General features: G+C 44.6%; 1 protein-coding gene across 1 annotated transcript; it reads right to left on the bottom strand.

Moving 5' to 3' along the window:
- Positions 1-328: 328 nt before the first annotated feature.
- Positions 329-25,518, bottom strand: zcchc14 (zinc finger, CCHC domain containing 14). The gene is made up of 14 exons (XM_070830797.1): positions 24,784-25,518; positions 22,564-22,788; positions 14,852-15,086; positions 10,397-10,467; positions 10,160-10,231; positions 9,756-9,823; positions 8,403-8,590; positions 6,295-6,331; positions 5,680-6,214; positions 5,408-5,505; positions 2,701-2,798; positions 2,468-2,620; positions 985-2,199; positions 329-451 (listed from the first exon to the last, which is right to left on the bottom strand). Exons 1-14 carry the CDS (start codon positions 25,276-25,278, stop codon positions 396-398), a joined length of 3,546 nt encoding a protein of 1,181 aa, XP_070686898.1. The 5' UTR covers positions 25,279-25,518; the 3' UTR covers positions 329-395.
- Positions 25,519-26,825: the final 1,307 nt, after the last annotated feature.

The following is a 26,825-nucleotide window of genomic DNA, read 5'->3' as shown; positions in this document are numbered from 1 at the left end:
TGACTGTCTCTGGTCGTCCTGCAGCGTCTATAACACAGCTGACTGTCTGTCTGTAGTGTTTGTTCTGAGGATGAGGCTCAGGCTGCATCTCCAAAAGGAAGCCAGGCAGAGTTCACAAACCCCCGGCTGTCCTTGGGACTCCAGTTTGTATTTGTGGAGATCTGAGGAGGGATGAAAGCTAATTGTAAGCTAACTCCTCTCTCCTCCTCTTCTCCCCATCTGCTTCACGTCCGCCGTCCTCTCATCTGAGCGGCTGCGTAAGAACATCAAAAAGATACAAGGGGTCCGTGCTTTCAGATCATCAGTCTCAGAGCGGACTCGTGGTGCCTGGCTGTGCCCAGAGGCAGGCTTGTCTGTCTGCTCGTCCCCGTTCAGCTGTGGGTTCAGTCCCCCGTTCAGTCCCCTGAGTCCTTACTGTCAGAGTGAGGAGTGTACTTCAGCCGGAACGTCCCTGTGAAACACACCAGAGAAACACAGTTGCTGGGATGAAGCCGTGCAATGGCCAAATAATGAAGACTTACAGTCGTGGGTCCTCTTTGCTGATGACAAACAGCCCATTCTTACGTATTTGTGGATAAATTAGAAGTTGCGCCACATGGAAACCAGAGATTCTAATGTTTCAAAAGCAACACTGAACTCAAATTATTCAAATTTAAAGTATGCATTACTAATCAAAAAAACAAATTAATAAAAATAAAATGAGTAATTACATTTTATAATAGCTTATAACAGCAAAATTAAAAAGGCTTCACCTTGTATTTTGTAACTCCATGTCTTTGTAGGTATGTCTATTATACTGCATGTGTGATGAAATAAAAACTGAAGCAGGAGTTCTGATTGTCTGCTCTCACTTTTTAGGAGGCAAACTGCTGCAAATTGAATGTAATGATAATATAGTTTTTAATGTATTGATATATAAGTTGCTGTTAGCTGAATTAAACACTGCAGAAGTCTACCAGGAAGTCATTCTAGTCTTTCACTCACCTTGCTGTGCTGAGTCCATGGGCGGCTGCTTGCACTCCTCTGCTCTGTGTCCGTTGGCACCACAGTTATAACAGGACAGGTTCCCCGCTGCCCGTTTCTGGCCTCCGTTACCCACCATGCCGTGGGGCTGGTAGAAGGCAAAGCTCTGCTGCTGGTCATGTGACAAAGGGCTGTGGCGGTAGAGGGGTGGCGGCACCATCATCGGGTAGGAGAATGGCGTGGCTCCGGAGCCGGTAGCGCTGGACGAGGCTATCAGGGGGCTGAGATGGAGCAGAGGACCTAGGGTGAAGAGGGAGGGGCCGGCCGAGAACGGCTGCAGGTAGCCGGCCGCTGCGTATCCAGGCAACGCCCCATAGGCACCGCAGTTCCCCCGACAACCGCAGGAGCTGCAAACACACACGGAGGAGCTGGGACCGGAACTTTGATCCAATGATGAGGCAGAGGAGGGGGCAGGGGAGGGGCTAGAGGTAGGCTGGGGCTGGTAGTATGTATTGCCGGGCACCGCAGCCACAGGAACGCTGCTTGCAGTTGCCATGGGAACAAAGCCGCCACCACTACCAGAGCTGCCAGACTGTGAAGCAGACTTTGTGGAGGGACAGGAGGGGGTGGAGAAAGTAGAGAAGGATGAGGAGGTAGAGGAGGTAGGTGGGTAGGAGTAGTATCCAGATGGAGACGGGGATGAAGAGGACGAGAGGTGGAAGTGCAGAGGGGGGTGGGAGACGTGGTGCAGGCTGTTGGAGGTAGAGGTCAAAGCAGAGCTGGTTTCTACCATCAGACCCACGGCACCTCCCGCCAGGCCACGGCAGACCACCGCGTCCTGGAGAGCGGAGGAGCCGTCCATGTTCAGGCCGGGAAACAGGTTCTCCAGCCTCACCCCCATCCCCACGCCGAGCCCCGCACTGAAGCCCGCACCCGCCACGGGCAGCTTAGTCCTGTCGTCTGTGCACAGTGGAGGGGGCCTGGGCTTGCGCGGGGAGGTCAGGATGCGTGCTGGGTTTGAGACCTGGGAGAGCAGGGTCTGGGGGTAAGTGGCCTGTGGGTGGTAGGGAGACTGGGGGAGGCCGAAGGAGCAGGAGGCAGGGAGAGGAGGAGCTGGATCGGTTTGGACAGGCAGGACCTGGGCTGTGGGCCGACTGGAGCCAGAGGAGTTGAGGATGAAGAGGCATGACCGATCCTTCTCTGGACCCCCTCCTGCTGTGTCTGGACCTGACACACCTGTAACACAGGCAGAAAAATGTGTGTATGACTGAATGTCAGCAACACACAGTCACTTCTTCACAACCTAAACATGTTAGGGTTCAATAAAAAGCACACAAGATGAAAAACATTTCTATAAAGAAGTACATAATATTTCATTTGTCTTTTGGCCCAATACAATGAGAAATATCACCATGTGCCACTAAAACATCATTCAAGACTCATTTGGCCTCTCTTCTTTTGTCAGAACTCTGCGATACTTCAGTTCTCCTGTGAGAAAACATACGTCGGTGAGCGTCTCTGGTCCTGTCGAAGGTGGAGTCGCAGCAGAATGGTGTTCGGGGGGAGCAGGAAGAGCTGGAGTAGCCTGAGGACGAGCTGCTGTCTGTGGAGACGGGGTGATGGTGCGGCGCGGCGTCCACCTCCACGCGCAGCTCTCCTGGAATACAATTAAAATGACTTGATGTGCGAATGAAGTGAAATGAGCAGAGGTAGCCTGAGACCGAGCAGCTTTGCTACCTGCACTGGAGGTGGGATGTGCTGAGGGCCCCATGTGACTGGAGGGCGTCACCCTGGCGATGCCGCTGCAGGGCCGCTTCTCCATCTTCATCTCCCTGCTGGGGACACACACAGACAGAGAGGTGTGATGCATGTTGTGGTCCGTCTTTTTTTATTGAAGTTTTTAGAAGCACAGTTTTAGCATAAATGTGAGGGGGCAAATTATTTTATAAGCTGGACGTGTCCTGTTGTTAAAGGACTGTTCATGTGATGATGATTAACCCTTTGAGGGTCTTCAGCACAGTGTGTTATGATTTTTATTTTTAGCATATTTTATCAGTTTTTCATGCATATTGCTTATAATTTTGCAAGATGGTGAATTTTTCAGAGTTCTCAATTTTTTTCATGTATTTTTTGTGTATTTTAGACCATAAAATGATGCGCATCATGACAAAAACATTGCAATTTAAGGGTTAATTTTTTAAAAAACTAATTAAAATTTGATATGTATGATTAGGGCTGATGCTGGTCTAAAAAACTATTTAAAAAAAATAAAAAAAAGAAAAGAAAGATTTTTAACATTTTTATGGCTTGTTTTTATGCATACACATGTATGTGTGTAAGGATCTTTAACGTGATTATTTCTGAGGACCTTCAAGGGGTTAAGACTCCTTACATTATTTTTGGTTTTGTTTGAAAACTGGGTTTTACTACTAAACTCTCCCTATGTGCAGGTGTTGACATGAGCAGAGCAGCAGCTCGTGTCCACCCATCACCACCAGGGGGAGACACTGTCCACTCATTGTGTCCCTCAACATCCAACTGCTCTTCTACAAACACATCTGCAAACCAGTCACATGGAAAACCACTGCAGGAACTTTCCATTTTCTGTGTCTTGTTTAAGCATGCACACGTGTTGCCACCTGCCCGATGGAAACCTGCTGATACAGAGGACGGAAACACGATCGAGATGCAATAAGAGCAGGTTCACATGCGAGGAACCCAGGTGTGTGTGTGTGTGTGTGCGTGTGTGTGTGTGTTTGTGTGAGAATGTCAGAGCATGCAGACACATTGGCTTGCACGTCCATGTTTTTGCTGCTTTTCCTTGGTTATCTCCTTGTAAGCTCTGTACATCTTATCTCTGCGGCTCACCTACTGCTGGTTAACCATTGACGCTGTATGGACCGTTTCTGCTGTATGTTTACTGTGGAAATGAGCATCTGATCAGTCTGTCTGTTAATCGTTAATAGGACGCAGCACTTGCTAACTTCACCGTGCACTGCCTCTAAGAGTGTATTCTAATCTTGCAACATATACAACGACATACACTCGGCACACGGACCAGCTTCCTACAATATAAAGTAAGTAGTTACTTTAACCGAAACGCTGCCTGAGGATAGCACCTGCATCCTTTGCTGGATTCAGCGGTTCAAAAATGTGGACAGAATTATTATGCCAACAGAAAACCTATTCAAGATGTTATTTATACAGTTTTAGCCAAGATTAGTGGACAGATTAAGTGAAGAATTTTTCAGAGCGATTTTGCACACGCTCTAAATCTTCTCTTGTGATTATCTTCAGATGTTCTGACAGATTATGTGAGCGGATGCACGATGAGCCAGCACGGTCCGGCAGGATGAAACTTCACTTCCGACTCAAATCCAGGACTGTTTCGCTCTAAGCGGAGTTTGCATAAAGGGGAAACAAACTGAGAGCGTGTGCAACTTTAACCAGTGAACAAAGAAAATCTGTCCTTGCCTCTCAAATAAATATATTTTTAATCATCGCTGTAGCTCTTTGATTGGCTCTGTTTTAGAACTTCCACACAAAGAAGTCACCAAGGGTCCAATAAACCCAGAAGTGCCACCAACAGCTAAACATCTCTGATTCATTGGGCATAAACAGGTTCATTAAATACTTTTTGGCTCTACAACATGATATGAAGGGTTCCTCAGGGATCCATCCTTGGGTCTCTCCTATGTCACATTCACATACTTCCATAAGGCCACATTATACAAAACAATAATAGCAAATGTCATAATTACATAAACGACTCCCAGATTTAATACTTTTACTCTCATAGATTCTCTCTGCAAGGGAACTAAACAAATAAATGACTGGATGTGCCTGGACTTTCTCCAGCTAAATGCAGACAAAACTAAGAGAACTTTCTTTAGAAGGAAGGCTGAAAGTTAGCGCTCATGTAAACCTCGGGCTAATCTTGGACTCAAGAGTTAAACGCCATGTCGACGTCTTGCGTTCTACCATCTTAACACACGTGTCCAGGCACAACTTAAGAGAAACTCACCCACGCTTTCATTTCCTGCAGGTTAAATTACTGTAATCGTCTCTTCTCGGGTCTCTTCAGCTAATTCACCATGCTGCTGCTACAGAAACAGGAATGTAGCTAAAATAGCAGTTTGTGGTCAATGTGGTTAATGTAAGTAATGTTCGTTCTCTGCATTGTGTGCTTGTTGTTTAAAGAAAATGACTTCTTGTGGATTGTGATTTACTTGATGTTGCTTATTTACCGTAATAACTAAAAAACAGTGTTATGCTGTTTGATAAAAAATACAAAAAATAAATAGTCTGTCTGTATAGAGGTTCATAGCTGCAGAGGACCACTTGTAAAACCAATCACTGCTCACAAGCGGTCAGAACAGAGTGACACATCACCAAGCTCCTCACTGCTCGAACTCAGACAAAAAGACTGATATCTGCAGCTTACTCGACGGACTTTTGCAGCTCTAGTTGCGTCTTGAGTTTCTTCTTTGCTCCTTGGGTCAGGTCGTACTTGTTCAGGTCGTCCTCTGTCAGCGCTAGAAACTGTAGGTGATACAGAGAGGAAGCTCAGAACTTGTGGAAACAGGAAAAATAAAATCAAACTAGACACACTGGTTTAACTATGAGTGTAAAAAGCTTACACATGGCCTCAGCTTTCCTGTAAAGTATCTTGAATGAACAAATGAACAGACTAGATAGAGTCTAAAGCTGACCCACCTCCTCCATGGTGAGCTGTTTGAAGACGGGGTAGTACTTGTGGAGCCGGAGCCTGCGGAGCCAGTCCAGGATGCCGTTCTGCTCTGGAGTGTTGGGCTGGGCCTGGGAGGGTGCCTGCGTATGGGACTGGGAGCGGGACTGGGGATGGGACTGGGGGTATGAAAGGGATTGGGAGTGTGAGTGGGACGTCGGCTGGGAGTGGGACAGGTGCAGGGACAGGGGCACTGCGCTGGACTGACTGCTGGTTTGTGGGTGAAGGTGGTGCTGGGAAAGCTGCAGGGGCTGCGGGTGCAGGTGAGGCTGAATGTGCTGGGGGTGCGGCTGGGAGGAGGGATCGCCTCCGCCGACCACGGGGCCCTGGGTGGGCTGGGTTGGCGCAGCGGGAGGGAGGCAGGGCAGCTGGGGGGAGTGCTGGGGAGGTGGGATGGAGGGGGGAAGAGGGGGAGGGAGGGAGGAGACGTGAGGAGAAGGCCGAGTCGAGACGGAGCTGTGGGTGCTGACGACGGGCTGGACGCTGGCCACCCTGTATATCGCCCTGAGACAGAGAAGACGGTGTGAGGGGGCCCAAAGGATGACGATGATGATGAATGATAGAAAGACAAAGAAAGCCCTCACCTGTTGGTTCCTCTGTACTGAACCATGCAGCCAACACCTGAGGGACAGAGTGAAAATAAAAAGACCTTCATCATCTACAGGATCGTCACCAATCAGTTTAAAAGGGCCCAAAACAAATTCCCTCAGTGATTCAGTGAGTAAAACCCAGATAATGTCAGACCTTTCATTTTTTGATGCTTTGACACAAAAAGCTCTCAAACTTCATGATCTGTTTTCTCACTAAAACTCAACCAGCACCAAACCTCTGTGTATTTACACTCCAGTTTTCACGTTGTCATTTAATTATATATATAAAAGACTAATTGGGACACACAACACTGAACGCCAGCTTTCAGTCCTTGACAACGTCCATGAAAGACTAGTGTCGGGTGAGTAAGGGGGGGCAGGTGAGGCAGGATCCAGAGGGTTTTGCATCTGTGTGGTGTTTCATCGTTCTCCTCCTGTCACAGAGAAGCATACAGCCCATCCCAGGATGGTGCCACTCTTCCTTCCACCTCACTCTCCAGTCCCCCCACCCCACAGAGGAGCTATTCTCCCCTCTTGGATGCAATAAATGCTGAATGTCTGGACATAACGGCAGAAGATGGATCAGGCATGCAAGAAGATGCTAGATGCAAGAGGACAAATGGTCTAAGGAGGAGGACGCAGTGACACAGGGATAAGATTAAGAATTTGCCAAGTGGGTTTGAATCCATGGGTTACATGGATGCTACATGTTGAAACACTGTCGTTAAAACTGAGCTTAAGTAAATGTAAAATACTGATGATTCAGACAACCGTGTATGGTTCTTGTCCTTGTGGATTTAAACATGTGCATGAGGATAAAGCACTCATAGGCAGAGGAAAGAGAAAAGGTGTTTTAAAGGATTTAGTCTGTTGTATTAGTGGCTTAAAATGTCAATCACAGGGTTTTCATTCATCAAGCTGCAATAATTCATTTTCATTATATTAAAGGTATACTGGAAATATTGACCACTGGTAGTGATATGGATCAATGTTTTATGAGGGGATCCTTGTTTGGCTCAGAAAAGGAAATTCATTTTTTAGCCTGTAATTGAGGTCGAAAATTATTTGTACCAAATGCAACATGTGGATTTTATATGTAAGGAGGTTCCTGCATGAAAAACGTTGATTGATTTGTCTGGTGTCAGTTTTCTCTTACTTGAAAGCTTCGTCTGCTGTGTGTCTATTGAGATAAAGCCATTAACTAGAAGCACAAATGCAGTGATCCATGTGCTCAGCACAATAAATGTGATATTACAGCCTCACATTCAGCTTATGAAGGTCTGACTATGACATATTATAGTCGCGGTCTGTGTGTTTGTGGAGGCAAATTACAGCAGAGTCAGACACATTCATATTAGCCTTGGTTAGCCTGGGGTCTCCTGAGAGTCTGGTGCGCACGCACGCACACACACACACACACACACACACACACGCACACACACAGAGGTACAAACACATGCAAAAAGCACAAGCACACACAGATATACACTGCACTGATGGCTATAAATATTCTCCAGGATGAAGTCACACTCATAGGATCAAACACACACACACACACACACACACACAGCAACATGAGGTCACCACACTCTAGGCTTCCCAACACAAACATGCCACGCTGAATTCCCACACCAGACTAAAATAGACCCCGTCTGCTGCCTCCAACACCTTCAAAACACAAACTGAAAATCCTGCCTGCAGTCTCACCTCCCTCACCTCTTCACTCCCCCAAACAAGACCTACACCCCCGGCAGTGTCCTTTCCATTACCTGTTTTTCCACCCCCTCTCTATCTCACCTCTAACAACAAACTCAGACATGAAATCTTTTATCTTGCCCTTCCTGCCCCATTGCTCCCTGCCACTTTCTTTCCCCACATCCTAGAATAAATAGGCTCTACTGCTATATCCCTGCTGCCCTTTATAAAGACTTACTGGTTTTATAGAATCTGCTGCCACACACTCATGACATCTGCAGTTTAAACCGAGCTGATGATTTTTGCCACGTTGCATCTCCTATTTCTCTCCATTTACAAAGAACAGAAAGAAACAGAAATGAAAAAGTAATAAAACAGCCGCTAAATAAATAAAACAAAAGACTTACTAGAGCTGGAGGTGAGCGGGCAGGTCGGGGCTACGGGAGCCGTAGGAAGGGAGGATAGGGAGGGAGGTAATGGAGGGAGGGAGGAGGCAGGGGAGGCAGCACAGTTGGGTGAGAGAGGCCTGGTGGAGGTGAAGAACAGCTGGACGCTGTGGTGCTGGAGGACATGGCAGGGCAGTGCTGTCAGACACCTGGGTGCAGGCAGACAGACAGGACAGCGTGGGGACAGACAGGGAGTCAGAAAGACACAGGGAAGCCAAAGAGAGTCAACTTGATTTAGAATCTACAAGAAGAAATGTTTTGAGATTAAAAACTTCACATCACATCTAGCTGCATCATGGAGGTGCACTTCAGAATTAGCTTTGTGCATCAACATAGTGACAACCAGGTAAGAGAATAAGATACCTCAGCAATGCTGCTGTTTGTGTTGTACATGTCGATTTATTCTGTAGTAAAGTAAAAATACAAAAAGTAATTTAGCAAAAATAGTCGACATTTCTTTAGGTTGTATCTGCATTTTTTTTTAATTATTCTTCTGTACATTGCCCTCTTTTTTTATATTTATAATTGTTTTTCTGTTTTTATATTCTTGTGTCTATGTGGAGGGAAACGAACAAAGTAAGAATTTCATTGCTCAGTGTCACCATTGAGTTCTTACTGTGCACATGACAAATAAACATCTTGAATCCTGGTACTCGGACAAACTTGCATAATAGCGAGGCGATGTTCACAGATAGCAGCTGCTTGCCAAATGATTTAGCAAAGATCGAGTTTTTGACCACCACCGGTGCAATGGAGCAATGTTTTAATGGGGCGTTCTGTTTTTATCCCATGCATGTGCATCCGTAAGTGCACAGCACTGCAATGCATTTTCCAGATGACAATCTATTTAACTAATCGACAGGTTAAGACAGCAACACACCAAGAAATGTAGAAATGCACCAACAAAATGCAATCAGGAAGAAGACTTAGTAACCAAACATAGATATAAACAGTGCAGGGTTGAAATCATTCAAATCTGTGTTGCAAACTCTTAACAAGGAACAGTATAAAAAAAAAAATTTAACTGTGCAAAAATGCTGTGAACTATTATTACTACAGACATTAAGAACTACTATTTGATCTGCAGTAAGTTGCCAAATTCAGGCTCATCAGGGAATTTGGCTACAGACACTAAGAACTACTATTAGATCTGCAGTAAGTTGCCAAATTCCCTGATGAGCCTTTCATTCCTCAAAGACATCAATCATATTCCCTTGCTTTCCTCAGCTGGAACACACCTCTCCATGATAAGACAGACACAACCCTTTTCAACTTTTCAAGGGCAAAATAAGCAGGAGAGGTTATAAGACTAACCTGGGGTCCAGTTCTATGGACTGGGGGACCAATTTCTCCATTCCTTCATCAGGAAATGCTTGTGACATCTGAAAGAAGAAAGAAAAGCTCAAAAATGAAGACATAATCACATACTAAACTTAGCACATTGTGTCATTATGTTTCTATGCTGATGATACTGAGCTATACATCCCTATAAGACCTGACTCTTACCACACTGTGCATTCTTAAGAACACATTTTGTCGTATCATAATTAAATCAAAAACAGAGGGAAAAGTCAATCATTCATTCATACTGTAATTTTATTGGCCATTTACACTTGTAGAATAATCTGTAGAATAAACAACACTGATGGCCTTTAACTATTGTCTGAACTTGAGAGTCTTATCAATCAGGGAAAGTGTGTTTGAGTGGTGGTCCTGACCTGGGACAGCAGCTCTGACACCTCCTGCTGAGTTCTGACAACGGATGATACAAAACCATCTGACCAGCTGGCCTGGAGGGGGTGTGGAAAGGAGGAAAGATGAGGAGAAGAGGAAGTAGGAGGTGATGGAGTAGAAAACCCGGTGAAAGGAGAAGGAATAAACATCTGGAAAAGTGAGCAGGAGTCAGTGGACTCTGTGTGTGTGTGTGTGTGTGTGTGTCTTCACACTGAACCCACCTCGAACACATATTCGTTGGTGTCCTCAGACTTGTGGGTCACCCCTCTCAGCACCACCCTCTCAATCACCACTGAAATGAGCACAGATCATTTCACAGATAATTACTTCACATGTTTGAGACAGTCGCTCTAACACATCAGTCACTTAGGGTTGGCCTGGAGGCATTTCAATTTGGCCAACTCTCAAATGTTATCAATCACATGGGGGCAAAACCAGAAGCTACAAGTGTAGTTGTTTAATCATGTTCCTCAGGTGTAACTACACCAACAGGGAATGTACAGCACAGTGGAGCTGGCAGGATTGAATGTTTTACTCAAGAGTGCACCAAAGTTTTACCTGCCAGACTGCACAAAATGACTGCAGTGTACAGTGTGTGCATAAGGTTGGTGGGATTGTTCCCCTGGGACTCCTTGTCGATTACTTCTCCAGGCGCTAAGATTTCACTCCTGTATTATGTTACAAAATAGCTCTCCTTCCTTAACTACATGCATTTTAACTGCTCAAAGATGGAGGACAGTGTGGGTGAGAGGGTGGATGGTATTGCATGACATGAAGTTCTCGAGTCACAAGCCCTCAAAACAGTGTTAATATTACAGAATGCATCCCGCACTGCAGAAAAAACTGCTTAAAATCCCCCCTTTTTCTTAATTTCATTAGCTCCTCTGTGTTGTTATTTACTATCCAGTCTAAGAAGTGATGGAGTCCCGTTATTGCTGTTCCTTAGTCATTCACTTGTCAGTAAACTTCATCTTCTGCCATTATAGTACCTGATCAACAGGAACAGCTATTTCACTTTCACTGTTCACTATTTTCTAGCATATTAAGAATGAAAAATAATGACAGTCATGGCACTATTTGCTATCCTCTCTCAATGACTGTCTTTTATCTCCCATCATATTCAAACACATTCTGTACAATGACTTCACAAAAGTATTTCTCAATATATAATTCAAATATAATACATACTCTTACCTTTCCCCTTCAGCTTTCTTTCGATAGCCTAAACTACTGTTTACACCTTCATATTTTCCTGCAAATTCAAATTCTGCTCTTGTTTGTCTGCCAGTTTCACCTTCAACTACCACAGAGCCCAATGAACCAAACCAGTCTGTGAAATCTGAGCGTGAGAGCTCCTCGTCTAGCTTTTCCACTCATTCCTGAAGATTTGTCAGCTACCCTCAGTACAGTGAATCGTTTGATGCTCCTCGACCATCCAGCCGTTAACCTGTCTGAACATTTTGTTCATCAGATGAGGCTAAAATCTCTGCAGTAACTCTACCATGTTTATGTGCATCTCGTTTTCCATCTGCACAGACACTCTGTCCTGACTGTGCTGCCAAACCTGTTCCCACAGCTGCTACTGCACAACTCATTCAGGATGGTGCTCCCCCACCTGGGGTTCAACCTCCGCAAGTTCTGCTATCTGTCTGGTCCAACCTGCACTTGCCCACCTGCTGCCTGTAGCTATTTATATCAAATTTACTTCTGCTGGCCTTCAGCACTATCTGAGTAATCTTCCAGCCCTTAATTCCTGAACCATATCCTTTCTCTCCTGGCTTTTTAGTTCTGAAATTACATTTCCAGTCCTGACAGGCCAAATTATCCCCCCTGCCCTCACTTCTACTTATCCAGTGTAACTTGTGAACACATATTTGTATTAAAAGTTGATGCGTTTTGCCTTTATAACGTGATTTCTTTTAGACTAAACTTGGTCTCCTCCTGTCAAAATGCACATTGGTCTTTATGATTTGCACACAGCATTTGCTTACAATAGATACATGACTGCAAATCTGTCACATATGACTTGAGACTGGATACACTCACACGTGTGTCTTGGATTATGTCTACTTCTGTGTCTGGATGTATGCCTCAGGTGCAAAGGCAGGTTAGGACTGCTCCACTGCCTTTAGATTCATGACATTAAACTGAAGGCGAGAGTGAGTTGAAATAAATGTGTGTGTGTGTGTATGTGTGTGTGTGTGTGTACAGAAGACCTCCAGGTATCGATTTAGACATATTACACTCAACACTGTCCACCACATGGGGCGTGCAGGGAGAAGTAATAGGAAGGGAGGGGAAGACATGAGTGAAGGAGGAGACAAATAAAGAGAGGGATAAAGAGTAAACAGAGAGGAGTTGATGTTACCACACACACACACACACACACACACACACACACACTCCTCATCAGTGTGCTGTATGCCTGTTGGGCAGCAGCTGTAGAAGGCTCTAAATGCCGCCTGCCATTCACACTAATCTAGGCTGCCACACACACACACAAAAGTGTACTCATACACTGAACTCATACACACAGCAGTGCGTGTGCATGACATGCCGATGAAGCGATCAAAAGAAGGGTGTCAGTTACCTCCTGAAGAGATAATACTGCAATATTGAAAAAAACTCCATCTTGCTGCCTCTGTGTCTTTATTACTTTACAGTTACAGTTTATGTGCTTGTGCTTCGAAAACATGCCGTAAGAGTAAGACATGAGGTGTGGCTCATTCTGCCTGGCCTGAGGTAGCGAACACTGTAAACACACACAGGGAAAATAGCAGGGCATGGCATATAAACTTAATTGCGTGCGCTGGGAGAGCGTGTGTTTACGCGTGTCTGCATTTGTGATTTATGTGTTTCTACATGCTGGATACAACTATGTATGAGTGTGTGTGTGTGTGTTTTACGCTGGTGACAGCTATGTGGTGTGACCATGAGGTAGTGAGATAGTTGAGCATTGTGTTACAGACAGAGGCAGGGGGGGGCCAAGACAATAACAAACCGGCCTGGAGAGGCCCACCCCACCTTAAACCAAACACTGTACACAAGGCTGGTCACTGGGTGATTGAGTTCAAATGAGTGATAGTGGAAGATATCCTACGTGGGCAAATTGTGTTAGGAAATTGTGTGTGGGTGTGACCTTCAGCAGGGTTGTCATAATGTGCGTCCAGTATATGATAAATCAACATGTACTGCACTCACTTTGCCTGATTAGACATCTTCACAAGAATGTGTGGGCAAATACAGACCTGTGCTTTATTGATATTACCCCCACCGTCCCACTAGTTTTGTTCCCCCTATTAGGGTGGACACGTTTTATCACTCTTATCTTATAGACCCATTTCATGGCAGACATCTTGTCAAAGCAGGAAAAGCACACGTAAAACACATTTTGTTAGCAATGGCTCAGTTTCCATCAAGTGTCCCAGTGAGCCAGCATGCACATACCAGGACCCTGGAACTGGTTCACCTAAATGGAATGCAGTTATTTTTAAAGCTATCAATGACATCTTGTCCCGCTGTGCCAAAATGCCTGCTGTGAAAAGAAGTTTCTTTTTTTTGTTGCAACATTAAAAAAAAAAAAAAAAGATACAACTGCGTTGCATTAATTAATATGCTATATTGACACAATATGTATTATAGGGTTACACAAAAAATCACCATCATTTTTGGTTTGTTTTTGGTTTTACTGCACAGTTATTGAACGCCATTCAACACGTATATTGTTTCCAGTAGCAACAGGAAGCTTCTTCTAGCAAACAAGCTCTGATAAAGCAACTGCATGCCACCTATTCAGCACCATACAGCACATAGACAAAGTTAGAACTTAGTGACTCAAGATCCAGATATTTTTCTCAGGAGTTGGTGGACAACAAAACACAGCCAGAAGGAGAGTCTAACATTGGAGAGTCTAACATTGGACATCTGATTCTCCTCGCTGTAAATACGCTAATGCTGTTTGCAAACTCATGAGCTCTAAAAACAGAGCAGTGTGAGGGTGGTGATCTGCCCCCTGATGGATGAAACAACAACAACAACAAAACATCTTTTCTCACTGCTTTTCCAGGGTTTAAGATCAACACCTCTGACATCTGTTCTGCCTGACTCAAATTCAACTCTATGACAAAGGGGGAAATGTAGCAGGTCGTAAAGCTTTATCACAATATGGGGGTTTTGGATGATAGTGATGATTGGCCTGACAGACCAGTGAACTTGAAACCATGTGCATCTTTAAGTGATATACTACACTGCAGCTCTCTCTCTCTCACACACACACACACACACACACACACACACACACACACACACCTAAGCCTTAGGGCCACATTCTTTAAGCTTAGTTGTAGTGTTCAGATGTGCCAGCATGCTGCATCTTGTTCAACTAGGTTTAACTGTGTGTACAGCATGACACACACATTTCATGCTGATGTGCACAGATGGAGGGTGAGGCCTTACACATGTACGTACAGACATACAGACACACACACACACATTCAGTAAGACTGAAAAAAGCAGCAGCATAGTAGAGAATACGTCCATTACAGAGGCCCATATGTACTGTAGCAAAAAAACACAGAGGCATCATCAAGTGTTCTCCTGAGGGTGAAGCAACAACTTAGAAATGCAGCAGGAATATGAAAACAAGATCTTCCGTAGTGACCGCTCCAGTAGCTCACCTTTCCCTGCTTTCCCCTGGTGGTTCTTTGTCGGTGCTGCTGTATCCTGGCCTTGCCCAGCAGGTACAGGAAGAGGCAGTGGTGGTGGAGGAGGAGGGGGAGGAGGAGGAGGGTGAGGCAGAGGGGGGAGGTCCGGTTGAGGAGGGGTGAGATCCTGGCCGACCGCTTGGTCTCGTCGTCCAATGGCGACCCCTGAGACCGGTCCCGAGACTGTTCCGGCCTCTCTGGTTTGGCTCTGGAGCGCAGGGGTGAGAGATCATTCAGCAGAGGAGAGGTTAAAACCACAGAGCAGAGGTCAGGGATAACGAGATACAGTACGGGACAGCATTAACCCCTCAAGTGCAGCGTGTTTGCAGACTGGAGCATGTGCGTCACACATATAACAGCGACCTCAAGGCGGCATGTCTGCTTACAGATGGGTCAACTACAACAAACCCATGTGAGCACATGGACACAGTCCCACACAGTTCCTCACTCCTCTCAACAGGTTGCCTTCACAGTCCCACATGGGCACAACAACAAGGCGACATTGAACAACCATCTCGATGAATGCATCGGCTAGGCTCCGCGCTGTCACTGCCTGAACAAACTCGAACACTGAGCAAAGCTCTCTCCACGGCTGGCACAGTGCTAAGACAAAGTGAAGAGAGAGCTCTGGCAGTGCAGAGCAAACCAATATTTAACCAGGCTGGTCCACTGAGAGGGCGCTCTTATTTATAGTAACGCCCCGGAGGAGCAGCTGTAGGGAGAAAGAGTTGCCATCCAAAATCACATTTAAAAAAATGTTAACTGTTGGACGAACTGCTGCTCCAACTAAAATTGGGATTGATGTGCTTTGCTCAAGACAACCTCGCTAACTGATCCCAGATCTCCCAACATACTTCTCTAACCCTAGAAGCTGCAGCTCACAAACTATTTCCATTTCCTGTGAGTTAGATATTGGAAAACAGCACCTTAAGATACTCCTAATAGTATCAATAATCTAATTTCAGTTTGTGTTGGATTTTCTTTCCTATATCTTCTCCTTCAGTTGGTAGTTTCCTCTGGTACTTCCACACTTGTGGTTCAGTTCATTTGGTTGGTTTAAATCAAAAAATGAAAAAAAACTGTTGAATTTGAGTTCTGGTCTGGTTCCTGTTCACACTGGCTTTTTTACGAAAAAATGAACCAAGCAGAGTAAACATAAGGTCACACAGACTGACAGATAACTCATGGATTGGACGGTTTTATTGGTGACATCTTACATTTGGGAGTGGACTCCTCCTCGTCCAGTTGTTTGATTGATAGCTTTTACCCATGCAAAGGAATCACACTGACCAGACAAATGGACACCGGAGTTCGTTTGAACTGAAACAAAGAGAACGCCATTGACGATTCTCTAAACTGCAGGCACGGGATTAATATCTTTAATTATGGGCTTTTATGTTTAAGAGTGCTGAGACATGGTTCAAAATGGTGCCGCCGGGAGACGGCCTTCTCACTTCAATTCTGAGGAACTACCATGAAAAAATTTTACATTTCACCCACCGATGTCATAAAGTTGAAAGATTTTCCTTTCCCAAAATTCATTGGAGCTGCACTGGAATAACAGTCGCACTGTGTCTTCTACATTTGTCCAGGAAGTAAATGAAATACAGCATGGAACAACAAAATGGAGACAGGCAACAATGTCAAGAGCATTTGTGTTTTAGGATGGATTTTATCAATAAGATAGTCACCAGAAATGTCTATTAGGTCTATTAGGCTCTTTAAAGCTGCTCTGATCAACATTATTGATTAATTAATATTGGATTGTCAAATAATAGTGAAATCATTCTCATCACAATTTCCCAGAGCCAAACAGAGCCAACAAAGTCTAATGATATAAAACAGAGAAAAGCAGCAAATCTTTACAATTGAGAAGGTCTGATCAGATAATGTCACACATTTGTGCTTGAAAAATGACTGATATGATTAATCAATTACCAACAGTTGTTCTGATTATTGAATGATCATTTAATCAATTGAAAAAAGGAAAAAAAGACTGACCAATTGTTTCTGTACACTGTGTGCTACCTATCCAGCACCAAGGCAGACATACACAGTAAGCAACCGTCCGGTGAACACGGTGGAGGATTTAGCAGCTAAAGAACCAGACGTGTCATGTAGAAGCTGGTGCAGACCAAAAGCGGAGCCATGTTTGAATGTTCATCAGGTTGCCAGAAACATGACTCCCAATGAATCCTAATGTCGCTGGATGTGAAAATAACCAACTGCCAACGCATTCACACAGTCAACTTTATGAGGTGATAATATGTCTGTGTTGTGTTTACAGCTCCTTACATTGTCTCCAAGTGGCCAAAAAATCAATTAAAGCGGGTTTAAGGGAAACACGGCGAAAACAAAAGTATGTACAATTATAACAGATTTTCATCTCCAAGTCTAGTATTTAGTTTATTGCATATTTTACAGAAAGCAAACTATCAACATGGCAATCCTGCACCACAGACAGTCAGTCTCTAAGGCAAACAACACCGTTTGTAAATGCTTTGAGCCCACATGATTATGAAATATAACTCCAACTCACAGTCAGCTCATGACATTGTCATGTCATGTGCACTGTTTTCAACTACAGATTGTCTATGAGATGTAAACACAACAGGAAATTCAAAGGAATTGGAGCCATATGTAGGACATCTGTCATGGAAAAACCACCACCGGTTTAGTCAATCATTGTCTGTATCTTACAATGTGGTTGACAATTTGCTCGGAATAACTTAAGGATTTTGCATTACAATAATCACTGTAATACTCTGTTAACTAGTTAAAATAAAAGGTTATTACTTCCACTTTGGGATTTCTGTAAGTCACAAAGTCACAAAGTTCAACAGGAAAACCCCATAAAATTCTGATTTATAAAAAAGAAAAATAGATAAAAAAACAAAATCAGAATAGAGCGTATGGTTCTCTATTTTTCAGGGGGAAAGCCCAGCATGTGCCATTGCCTGTAATCACACACACACACACACACACGCACAGCATGAGGCAGTAGATCTGAAAACAATTAAGTGTGCTCCTGCCACATCCGCATGTTACTCGCCCAACCTGCCAACCTTCTGCTCTGACTGCAGACCGTCAGAGAGGGGAAGGAGAGTCCGACCGTGTGGCACTGTAAGGTACAGTACGACAAGTAACAACAGCTGTCATGAGAACCACATGACTCAGGGGAAAGGATTAGAACAACAACAAAAAAAAAAACTAGGAGTGTGGAAATAAAATCCAGATATGTTCCAGATTTCTGGAGAGCGAGTGAATCTCCCTGAACGCTGCTAGTAGCAGTTGTGCAGTCAAAAATGTAAACTTTAAAACACCGACTGTGTGCTGACAGTAACACCTCCTCCTCCTCCTTCTGCAAACAGCAGCTGAACTCTGCTGTTCATTCTGACACTGGTATTGTTTAATAGATACATAACGCTCACATATTGGTGATTATGCAGGTTTGAGCAGGCCCGACAGATGTGGCCAGTGTATTGTATCTGCTGTTCACACCACTGCTAGATCCCGATGGAGAAAATCAAATTCTACCATTTTTCCCCTGGAGTGACTCGGCATCCAGCTGCTTCGTATTAAAATAAAATCATGCAAGTTGACTTCCGCTCCTGGAGGAAGAACAGACGGACGCTGCAGCGCTGTCTCATGTGCCGTGGAGGAAAGTAAGTGCTTTTGTTCAGATGCAGTCAAACACAATTTTGAGGTGCAGTGCTTGGTCTTTAATGAGTATTTATGTGCGTTGCTACTTTATACTCTTCCTACTATAGTTCAGAGAGAAATCTTGTGCTTTTGATTCCTCTACATTTATCTTACAGCTGTAGATACAGCTTGCTTTGAGGATTAAGATCTTACAGTTTATACAATATTATATAACCCAATAGAATATAGAGTAAAGAATATAAATTGAAAATCAGCTTCACCTATAACATTCAAATGCTGCTTAGATGTCCCCTTTAAAAGGAGACATAACACATTCTTCCTCTTCCAAATTAAAATCAATAACAGTGGACGACCCTGCCCACTTCAGTGCACTGAGCAGTTTGGTTGTTCCAGCCTTACTTGGTCTGGTATGACCAGTGGTTTATTGTGGCTAATGTTAGCACACTATTACTGGATAACTGACATTAGTGAGTCAGTTACATTGACTCTATGACTCTTCTCCACTTGCTCTAAGGTTACACTGTATTTATCATAAATATTTCCTTTGTTTTCAATAAGGTAGAACAAGAATGGAACACAATAGGAGGAATGTTTGTGGTTCTGTGAGATCATCTAATGATAACGGAGAAGTTAAGGAGAAGTCAATGTGCCATTATCCTGTAATTACCACCTGTGACCGCAGAGTCAGCTGCATCGTCTTGCTTTAAAGCGTCATCGTTATAACTCAAAGGGACCTTTATTTGACCAACAGCATTGTTACATTTACTTAAACCTTCACTCATTGATTTTTTTTAGCCTTGTGGGGGCAGCGGGACAAGTTGTAAACACATGGAAATATTATTACCTTATAAACACTTGCCTACTTACAGAGACAAAGAAACATCAGCATTTGAAGTCATGTTTCTGAACACAACTTGGCGGCGAAATACTTCACCGTGTTTATTAGCTAGCGGCTAACTGCTGGGCGTGTTTCAACACCGGTTTCATCAAAGCTTTTTCTCTTTGAAACAATCTGCCTGTGGTGCTTGGAAACAGCGCTGATGAGAGCTGGAAGACTGAATCAAAACATTAAAGATGCTGCATAGATTGTATACAAGAAGCAGACGAAGCCACCGTCACATCACCCATTGTTTTGTGGCCTGCCAGTTTGGCATTTTGGCCGTCATCGTCTTTGTTTTGGAGGCAGAAGTTCAACACCTTGCCTCTGATTAGTTAGCCACACTCAAAAACAGGCCCCGCTTTTTCGTCTATTTTGCTCTAAATGGAACCATAATTAATAAAACAAACATCACGCTGTATTGATGAAGGCTTGAAACTAGCAACTGAGACCATAAACTCGTTAGGGAAGCGATTGTTAAGGCTATAAAGCAAGTGAGAAGTGGGGTGATTTTCTCGTAGACTTTCATACAATCTTTTTGGAGCCAGTGGAGTCGCCCCCTGCTGGCCATTAGAAAGAATGCAGGTTTAGGGCATTTCCGCATTGGCCTAGAAGCTGTCTATTTTAATTTAGGGTCCAGTTGTGGGACATTAAACCAAGAAAATAAACTAAACGATAATACAGATAATACTTTTCTGCTGGGTTCATCACCACAAGTCAACCCTGTCACATTACACTATTAGTTCATTGTCACTAGAAAACACTGACTGCTTTAGCTCAACTACAGCCGATTATGTGGAACTTCAGTGATTTCAACTACTAGTCCAGGAGTCAAGTCTTTCACACTCTCGCCGGGGTACTAACACTGTGGCTACAGTAAACCCCTCTACACTGTTAGAGCCTTGACTGAAAGCTATTGTGTCAAACACATATCAGTATCTACTGTAGGTGACAGTGGGCCTGGCTAAAAGCTGCTCTACTGTAGATAATGTATGTGACCGCCCTGGTTTACAATGTAACCCTGTCATTCCCTTCAGAGTGCTGAGGGTAGGAAGGAGAGAGAGAGAGAGTGAGAGCATTTATAACTTCCTGGGGATCCACTGGAGACACACACACACACACACACACCACAGAGGGTTGATTTCAGCATAGAGAAATGTGCTGACCTGCACTAAGCAGGAGCCAAGGGCAACAAAACACTAAATACAAACGCTCCTCTCTGAGCTGGGTACTTTCCCTTCACTGCTCACACATGTTTAAACAGTGTGCCTGCCTGCCTGCCTGCCTTGCGTGTGTGTGAGCATGCAAGTGTGTGTTTACGCCGGGCATGAAAGAGAGGAACAAAGTACCCGGCGTTTTGCTTCTTTAACTTTATCTTTTCACATCGCTCTTTATCTTGCTCACTTTGTTAGAGTCCTTCGTCAGCTCCCTGCAGGATGATCCCAGATGTTACTGTAATGGAGGGTTAATGATCCACTCAGTTCCCTGCATCATTGGGAAACCCCCCCCCTTCCACCTCCCCCTTCTCCCTCCCCCTCTGATCTCCACTTTTCATTACAACACATCCAGTCAGAGGGACCACATTTGGTTGTAAACAGCTAGAGTTTTTCTTCTTGCCCTCTTTTATCATCAATATTTGGACATTTTATGGCTGACCACTGATCTTGCTGGAAGAGACCAGCATTTGTTTTACACTAAGCGTACATTTCAAAACATTTATCACACGACAGGCATTTGGCTCGTCACCAAAAAGAGGATTGATGGTTCAAACTCCACGCACAGCTCCATTAGCTTAATATCTGTCATTAGACTGGTCATAAAAAGGCGAAGAGTCAAGAAATTCATTCTGAACAGGGCAATTTCAAACAGTTTATCACACATCACATGATTACCTAGTATTTCTTTGTTGGTGTGTGTGTGTGTGTGTGTGTGTGTGTGTGTGTGTCAGTTCTACGCCAGCAAAAATCCTCCAGCAAACAAGAAGTGACTCATTTGTGTAATAGAAAAAATAGTTAATAGTAAATAGTACCGTGACTAATGCTTTCTCTGGCTGTGGACATTATTTAGCGTCTGAACTATGATAACCATCATGTCATCACGTTGTAACACCACTTTGCTAATGAGAAAAAGGTTGGAAAGGAGGTAATGCCACAGAGGATTGATGAGCTGCTGTAATTTGACGTCTCCCAAGTGAACTAAAATACTATCACAATTAAAGTTCGAGCCGTCTGGTGTGTGTAATGGTGTGTGTGGTTACTTCTCAACTCAGAGGCTGCAGATTTATCAACATATGTATCCTGCTGCCTACAGATGGCTGCAGGGGGGGCTCATGGAGTGGAGGGGAAGCTTTTCATGCAGTATAAATCAGACGTGGATAACAGACACTGTAACAATCACTCTTACAATCTATATTTTAAGCATTAAACCAGCGAGCAGTCTTCTTCTCCTTCTCCTTCTGCTGCCACCTGATACCTTCTTTGGCATGTTAACGCCTCCAACGCTGAAAGAGTCAGTGGCTCGGGCAGTGGAGCACAACACGTGCATAAGCTGCTTATCAAATATGGCTCTATAGCAGCACTAACAGTCAAAAGACTCCATAGGGAACCTTAAATATGTCACACCTACTGAACGCTCATTATGGAGCCTCTGTCCACAATGGAAGTACTAATGTAACCCGACCTTGTAGGACTCTTAACTGTGTTTCACATGAGTACTTTATATCTACATTTTGATTAAATTAAAGTTTTTTCGTGCAGTTGAATTCATTCATTATCCATTTTGAACTCTAAAAACAGCAAAAATTGCAATCATACATTTATAGTAATTGAGGTAATTCACACGGCACAAATTCTAATATCACTTGCAGGAAGCTTTTAACGTGTAGGAGCATCTTACGGATGAAGAATCCAAACCTGGCAGCCCCTTCGCTCCAGTGAAAGCTCCACTTTAAAGGACTACACTACATTCACTCCCTACTGGAATGAAAGTTAACTGAGGACATAAACAGCCTTTGAGCCGGTTAACTCAGACAAGACGAGAAAACGTGAATAAAATGCGATGTGTGTGTGTGTTATTTCTCAGAGAGTTGAAACTCTGCTGTTAACTGTTCGTGACCAGCAGCGTGGCCCACTGTGCTGCTCCCTACCTTGTGCCAGCAGGTGCAGTGTGTGTGGCAGGGTTGGCAGGCAGACAGAGGCCGGTAGGCAGCGCTGGCATCAGGCAGGGAGCAGGCCAGAGGCAGCGACACGGTCTGATGGTGATAGTGGAGATGTGGCTGAGTGTAACAGACGGCAGCTCGATCCCCGCCTGCACCTCCTGCTTGAGCCTCTCCTCCTCCTCCTCCTCCTCCTCCTCCTCCTCCACTGCTCACCTGCAACAACCAACATGTTCAGTCAGATGCCAAAATCAGAGTAAGATGTGACTTTCTTTACTATTTGTAGCCTTTTTGTCACGAGAGACAAATGGGTATTTTGCTGTCTTGTACCACCAGTTAAACTGTGAATGGATTTCTGGGAAATGCAGTGTAGTGGTGAGTGACAGCAGCATGGATTTCAATGCCACTTAATCTTGACAGAGTTTAAGTTTGATGTTGTGACCTGTGTGGTACTGTATCATTATAAGGACAGTGTGCAAAAACACCAGAGAACATATGTGGATTAAAAAATGCCTCATCAGGAAGAGTATCGCTTAAAACTGCGCTCAAATTAACAATAAAATACACTGAACTGACTTGTTTTTTTCCTTTAAATATTTTTTTTCCTTTCCTCTGACCCACAAAGTCATATTGCAGTGACAACCCTCTCCTCTAACACAAGCTGGACTTGTACATTTGATGAAGCTGACAGGATACAGTACTTAACATAAGTACAAAACATTTTTATTACAACAAATATAGAAATATTGCCAGTTTTATATAGCATATTGGATTAAATGTCTATTTCTAAAAAATATTTTCCAAATATTCGCAAACAGAAAAATGAACTGTATGTTATCCTGCATGGTTGCTTATGGTTGGAGTCAATTAGACCTCCAACGAAAAGAAATCCAGCTTACTCTAAGATGGACAGCGTTGTGTAAAAAGTACCATCACCACCAGTCACACACGCAGAGCCGCTGTATTACTGGGGCCTCTGAACACAAACCAATTAAACCTTTAATAACATGTTTCTGTGGCGGACTTTTAAAACATGTCATCAGTCGAAAATCATGTTTCCGAGCAACTCTCATAAAACAATGTTGTATAGTAGATGAAGTAGAAGTAGATGTTTTTTGAGCTGTTAAAGAGGACCTGAGGTCTCCAGGACAGAAGATCAGGGTACAATGTTACATAGAAACTCATATAAACATCAGGATTTAGTGGACATGACCTGGTTGTTTCTGTTGTCTCCAAGCAGACATTATTTGCTTATGATAAATCAGACGCAGGCCAAAAACGTAGTTTATCACATCTCAAAGAAACGTGTTCTTATAACTAACTAACTAACTATCCTCTTAATGTGACCTCAGCTGCGGTCGGCCTCGTAAACTCCTGCTCGCCGTCAGCTTTCACCTGCAGGCATGTCATTTGCTTTGTTCACCACTGAATAGCACATGACCGAGGCAGCCTGTCATTGACTGTGTCTCACCTGTAATTTTAGTGAATAGGTAACATGTCAGTGTGCTGTACTCGTCTGCAACATATTCCCTCTCCCTGGTCTCAGAAAAGCCTGAAATTAGTGTAAGTTTCACCTGCTACAGACTCTTGTTCCCCTCTGAGCAGGTGAAAAGCTCACCTGAGGGCCTGAGGGAGGGGCGGGTGGATGGGAACTACTCAGCGTGCTGAGTGATCTGACTGAATCTGAGTTTGCCGTTAATAAACTTTGCGATGTAATCCTGAAGGAGGCGCCCAGTCAGAGGAACAAGTTCTCAGCCGGGAGAACACTTTTGTGTTTTTACCATTCCCACCCATGAGTGGACTGTTTTTGGAGCTGCTTTCACTTCCTCTGGCAGAGCATCCACATGAAAACTCACTCAAAGTCTCTTGCACCGTGTTACACTTTATATTGGCATCTGAGTGGGAGAGTGTGTGGCAAGTTGTGGCTGATGGCAATGTGTAAAAGTTCTGTGTGTCAGATTGTATACATTTTGAAAAAGCACCATTTATTGCCTAGAAATAAACTCCTGAGGCAGAGTAAGCACAAAACTTTCGTATCCAGCTACATAAAATGTGGCAAGTGATTCAGTTTCTCACTGTTTTGTGTTTTGAAGCACTATCTGCTTGATTTCCAAGTATTTTCTACACTTAAATAAAATGATTTATTTAAAGGATGTAATTGGGTAGTGGCAAAAGTATCTCACACAAACACATGTTTTCTCTCCCTCTCACCTGCAGGATGTCCTGGATCTGGCCGAGCTGCTGCCTCAGCACCTGCTTCTGGTGGAAGCTGAAGGCCGGGTGGTGGGAGGCCATGGTGAACAGGAGGAGAAACTGCTCCTCGGTCCTCCCGTCGTTCAGCGCCAGGCCGTAGTTATTGATCACCGTGTCTATGTGGGTCAGGGTCCGGTACAGGACCCCAGCCGCCTCCCTGTTGTCCGAGCCCAGCAGGGCGAGGGACACCAGCAGCTTGCTGCGAACCACCTCGTCCGTGATGTTGGTGAGGCCCGACAGGTCGGCGGGGTTGTTGGCTTTGATCTCCGCATCCCGGAGGGAGTGGTAGTCCTTGCGGGCCAAGTCCTCCAGGCAGGAGCCGAGGAAGCGGAGCTCGATGGGGACGCAGAGGTCCAGAAGGCCGCAGAGGAACTCGGCTCTCTGGGCTGAGGTGAGGGAGGAGAACCAGCGGTAGACCCCCTCCCTCTGGACACAGCTCCGGCTCTCCACCATCCTCACACATCCACCTCAGCTCTACTCCAACTGCTACTGCTGAGGCAACAGCAGCAACTAAAATGTCAGTCTTTCAACTGACAGTAAACTTCACAACAAAGGGAGCGCGCGTCTGTCTATGTGTGTGTGTGTGTGTCTGTGTGTGTGTGTGTGTGTGTGTGTGTGTGTACGTGCGTAATTGCGCAGGCGCGCACGAGTGGCACTACTTTACTCCCGAGTGTCCACAAAGTCAGAGCTACTTTACCAACTTTGAGTCCAGTCAGTGTCTGACGGTGTGGCTCTGCTCACACTCTCACTGTTTGGTTCCACACTGTGCGGCCGCAGCGCCGAAATGACAGAAGCAACAGTTGTTTCCTTTGTTGGCGGACCGGAGCAGCAGCAGCAGCAGCAGCAGCAGGCCTTTCCGAACCATAATCTCCACAAGTCGTCTCACATGCAGCCAAACAGGTCTGGGCTGAGTCCAGCTCGGCTGTCCCTCCGAAGTGTCCCTCCCCGCCGGTCGGACCGCTGCCCCCTGACGGGACAGAGAGCTCTCACAGAGTGGCAGACAGGATCCAAACACGCCGACCCATTCAGCGAGACGCCCCACCGCACAGAGAGCCTCCGCTCGGAGCCGCCCCGCTCGGCTGTCCCGCTCGGCACCGCAGCCCCTTCCTGGACAGCCGTCCCTCCGTCCTCATGCTGCTCCACAACTTGTGCGAGAAGCCTGACCAAGTCCCAACGAGCAAGACTGAGCTTGGGTTAAAGTTTAAAAACAAAACTAGTGTGGCCTGAAGCTGCTGCTGCTGCTGCTGCTGGAAACAACATTATAACATTTCCGAGACATTAACTCATGAAAAGTCACAGTGGGGGAAAAAAAAAACACCTCACAGGAGATCCACGAGGCTTTGTTCAGTGTCCGTGAATGAATTCCGTGCAACATGTAGATTTACGCGTTCAGCCATGAGTGTTGAAATCGAGAAAAAACAGCTGTGTATAACATTATCCGACTCTGGCAGCGAGGCCGGCCCTCCGTGCGGAAACCTCTGCTCTGATTGGCTGCGAGTCCCGTCGGTTCTCAAGGCCTCTCTTCTGATTGGCTGAGAGGGATATCCGCTCCCCTGCTTCTTCACATCTTTTTCTCATGCGCTCATACATATCTGAGCTCAGTTACTGGAGCTTTAAAGCGCCACATACACGCAAAACGGATGCTGTACAATCTATTTAGCATAATACTCTCTACAATAAGAAAGTTATTGCAACTAGTTTACTTATTGCTTTTAATATTAAAACTTTTTTGAGTTTCAGAAGGAAGGTTGTCTATTCAGATATTACAGCAAAGCTACTTTTGCAGCTCTCCACTGTTTGTACTAAGACAAACACAAAGATGCTGAAATATTAAAGGACTGGTGTAGATGTTAGGATGCCATAAATAACCATAACGTCACACTGATGAGTAATGTGATCCTGAAGAATGATATATTATGGATGTGATGTCATGTCATGATGAGCATACTTTATGTCCTACATGGCAGCAGCAATAGTCCGCATACTATTTATAGCATCTT

This window comes from Pempheris klunzingeri, chromosome 5, assembly GCF_042242105.1.
Source record: "Pempheris klunzingeri isolate RE-2024b chromosome 5, fPemKlu1.hap1, whole genome shotgun sequence".
Classification (NCBI taxonomy): Eukaryota; Metazoa; Chordata; class Actinopteri; order Acropomatiformes; family Pempheridae; genus Pempheris; species Pempheris klunzingeri.
The sequence above is the reverse complement of the archived record's forward strand: the minus strand, read 5'-3'. Positions and strand labels throughout refer to the sequence as shown.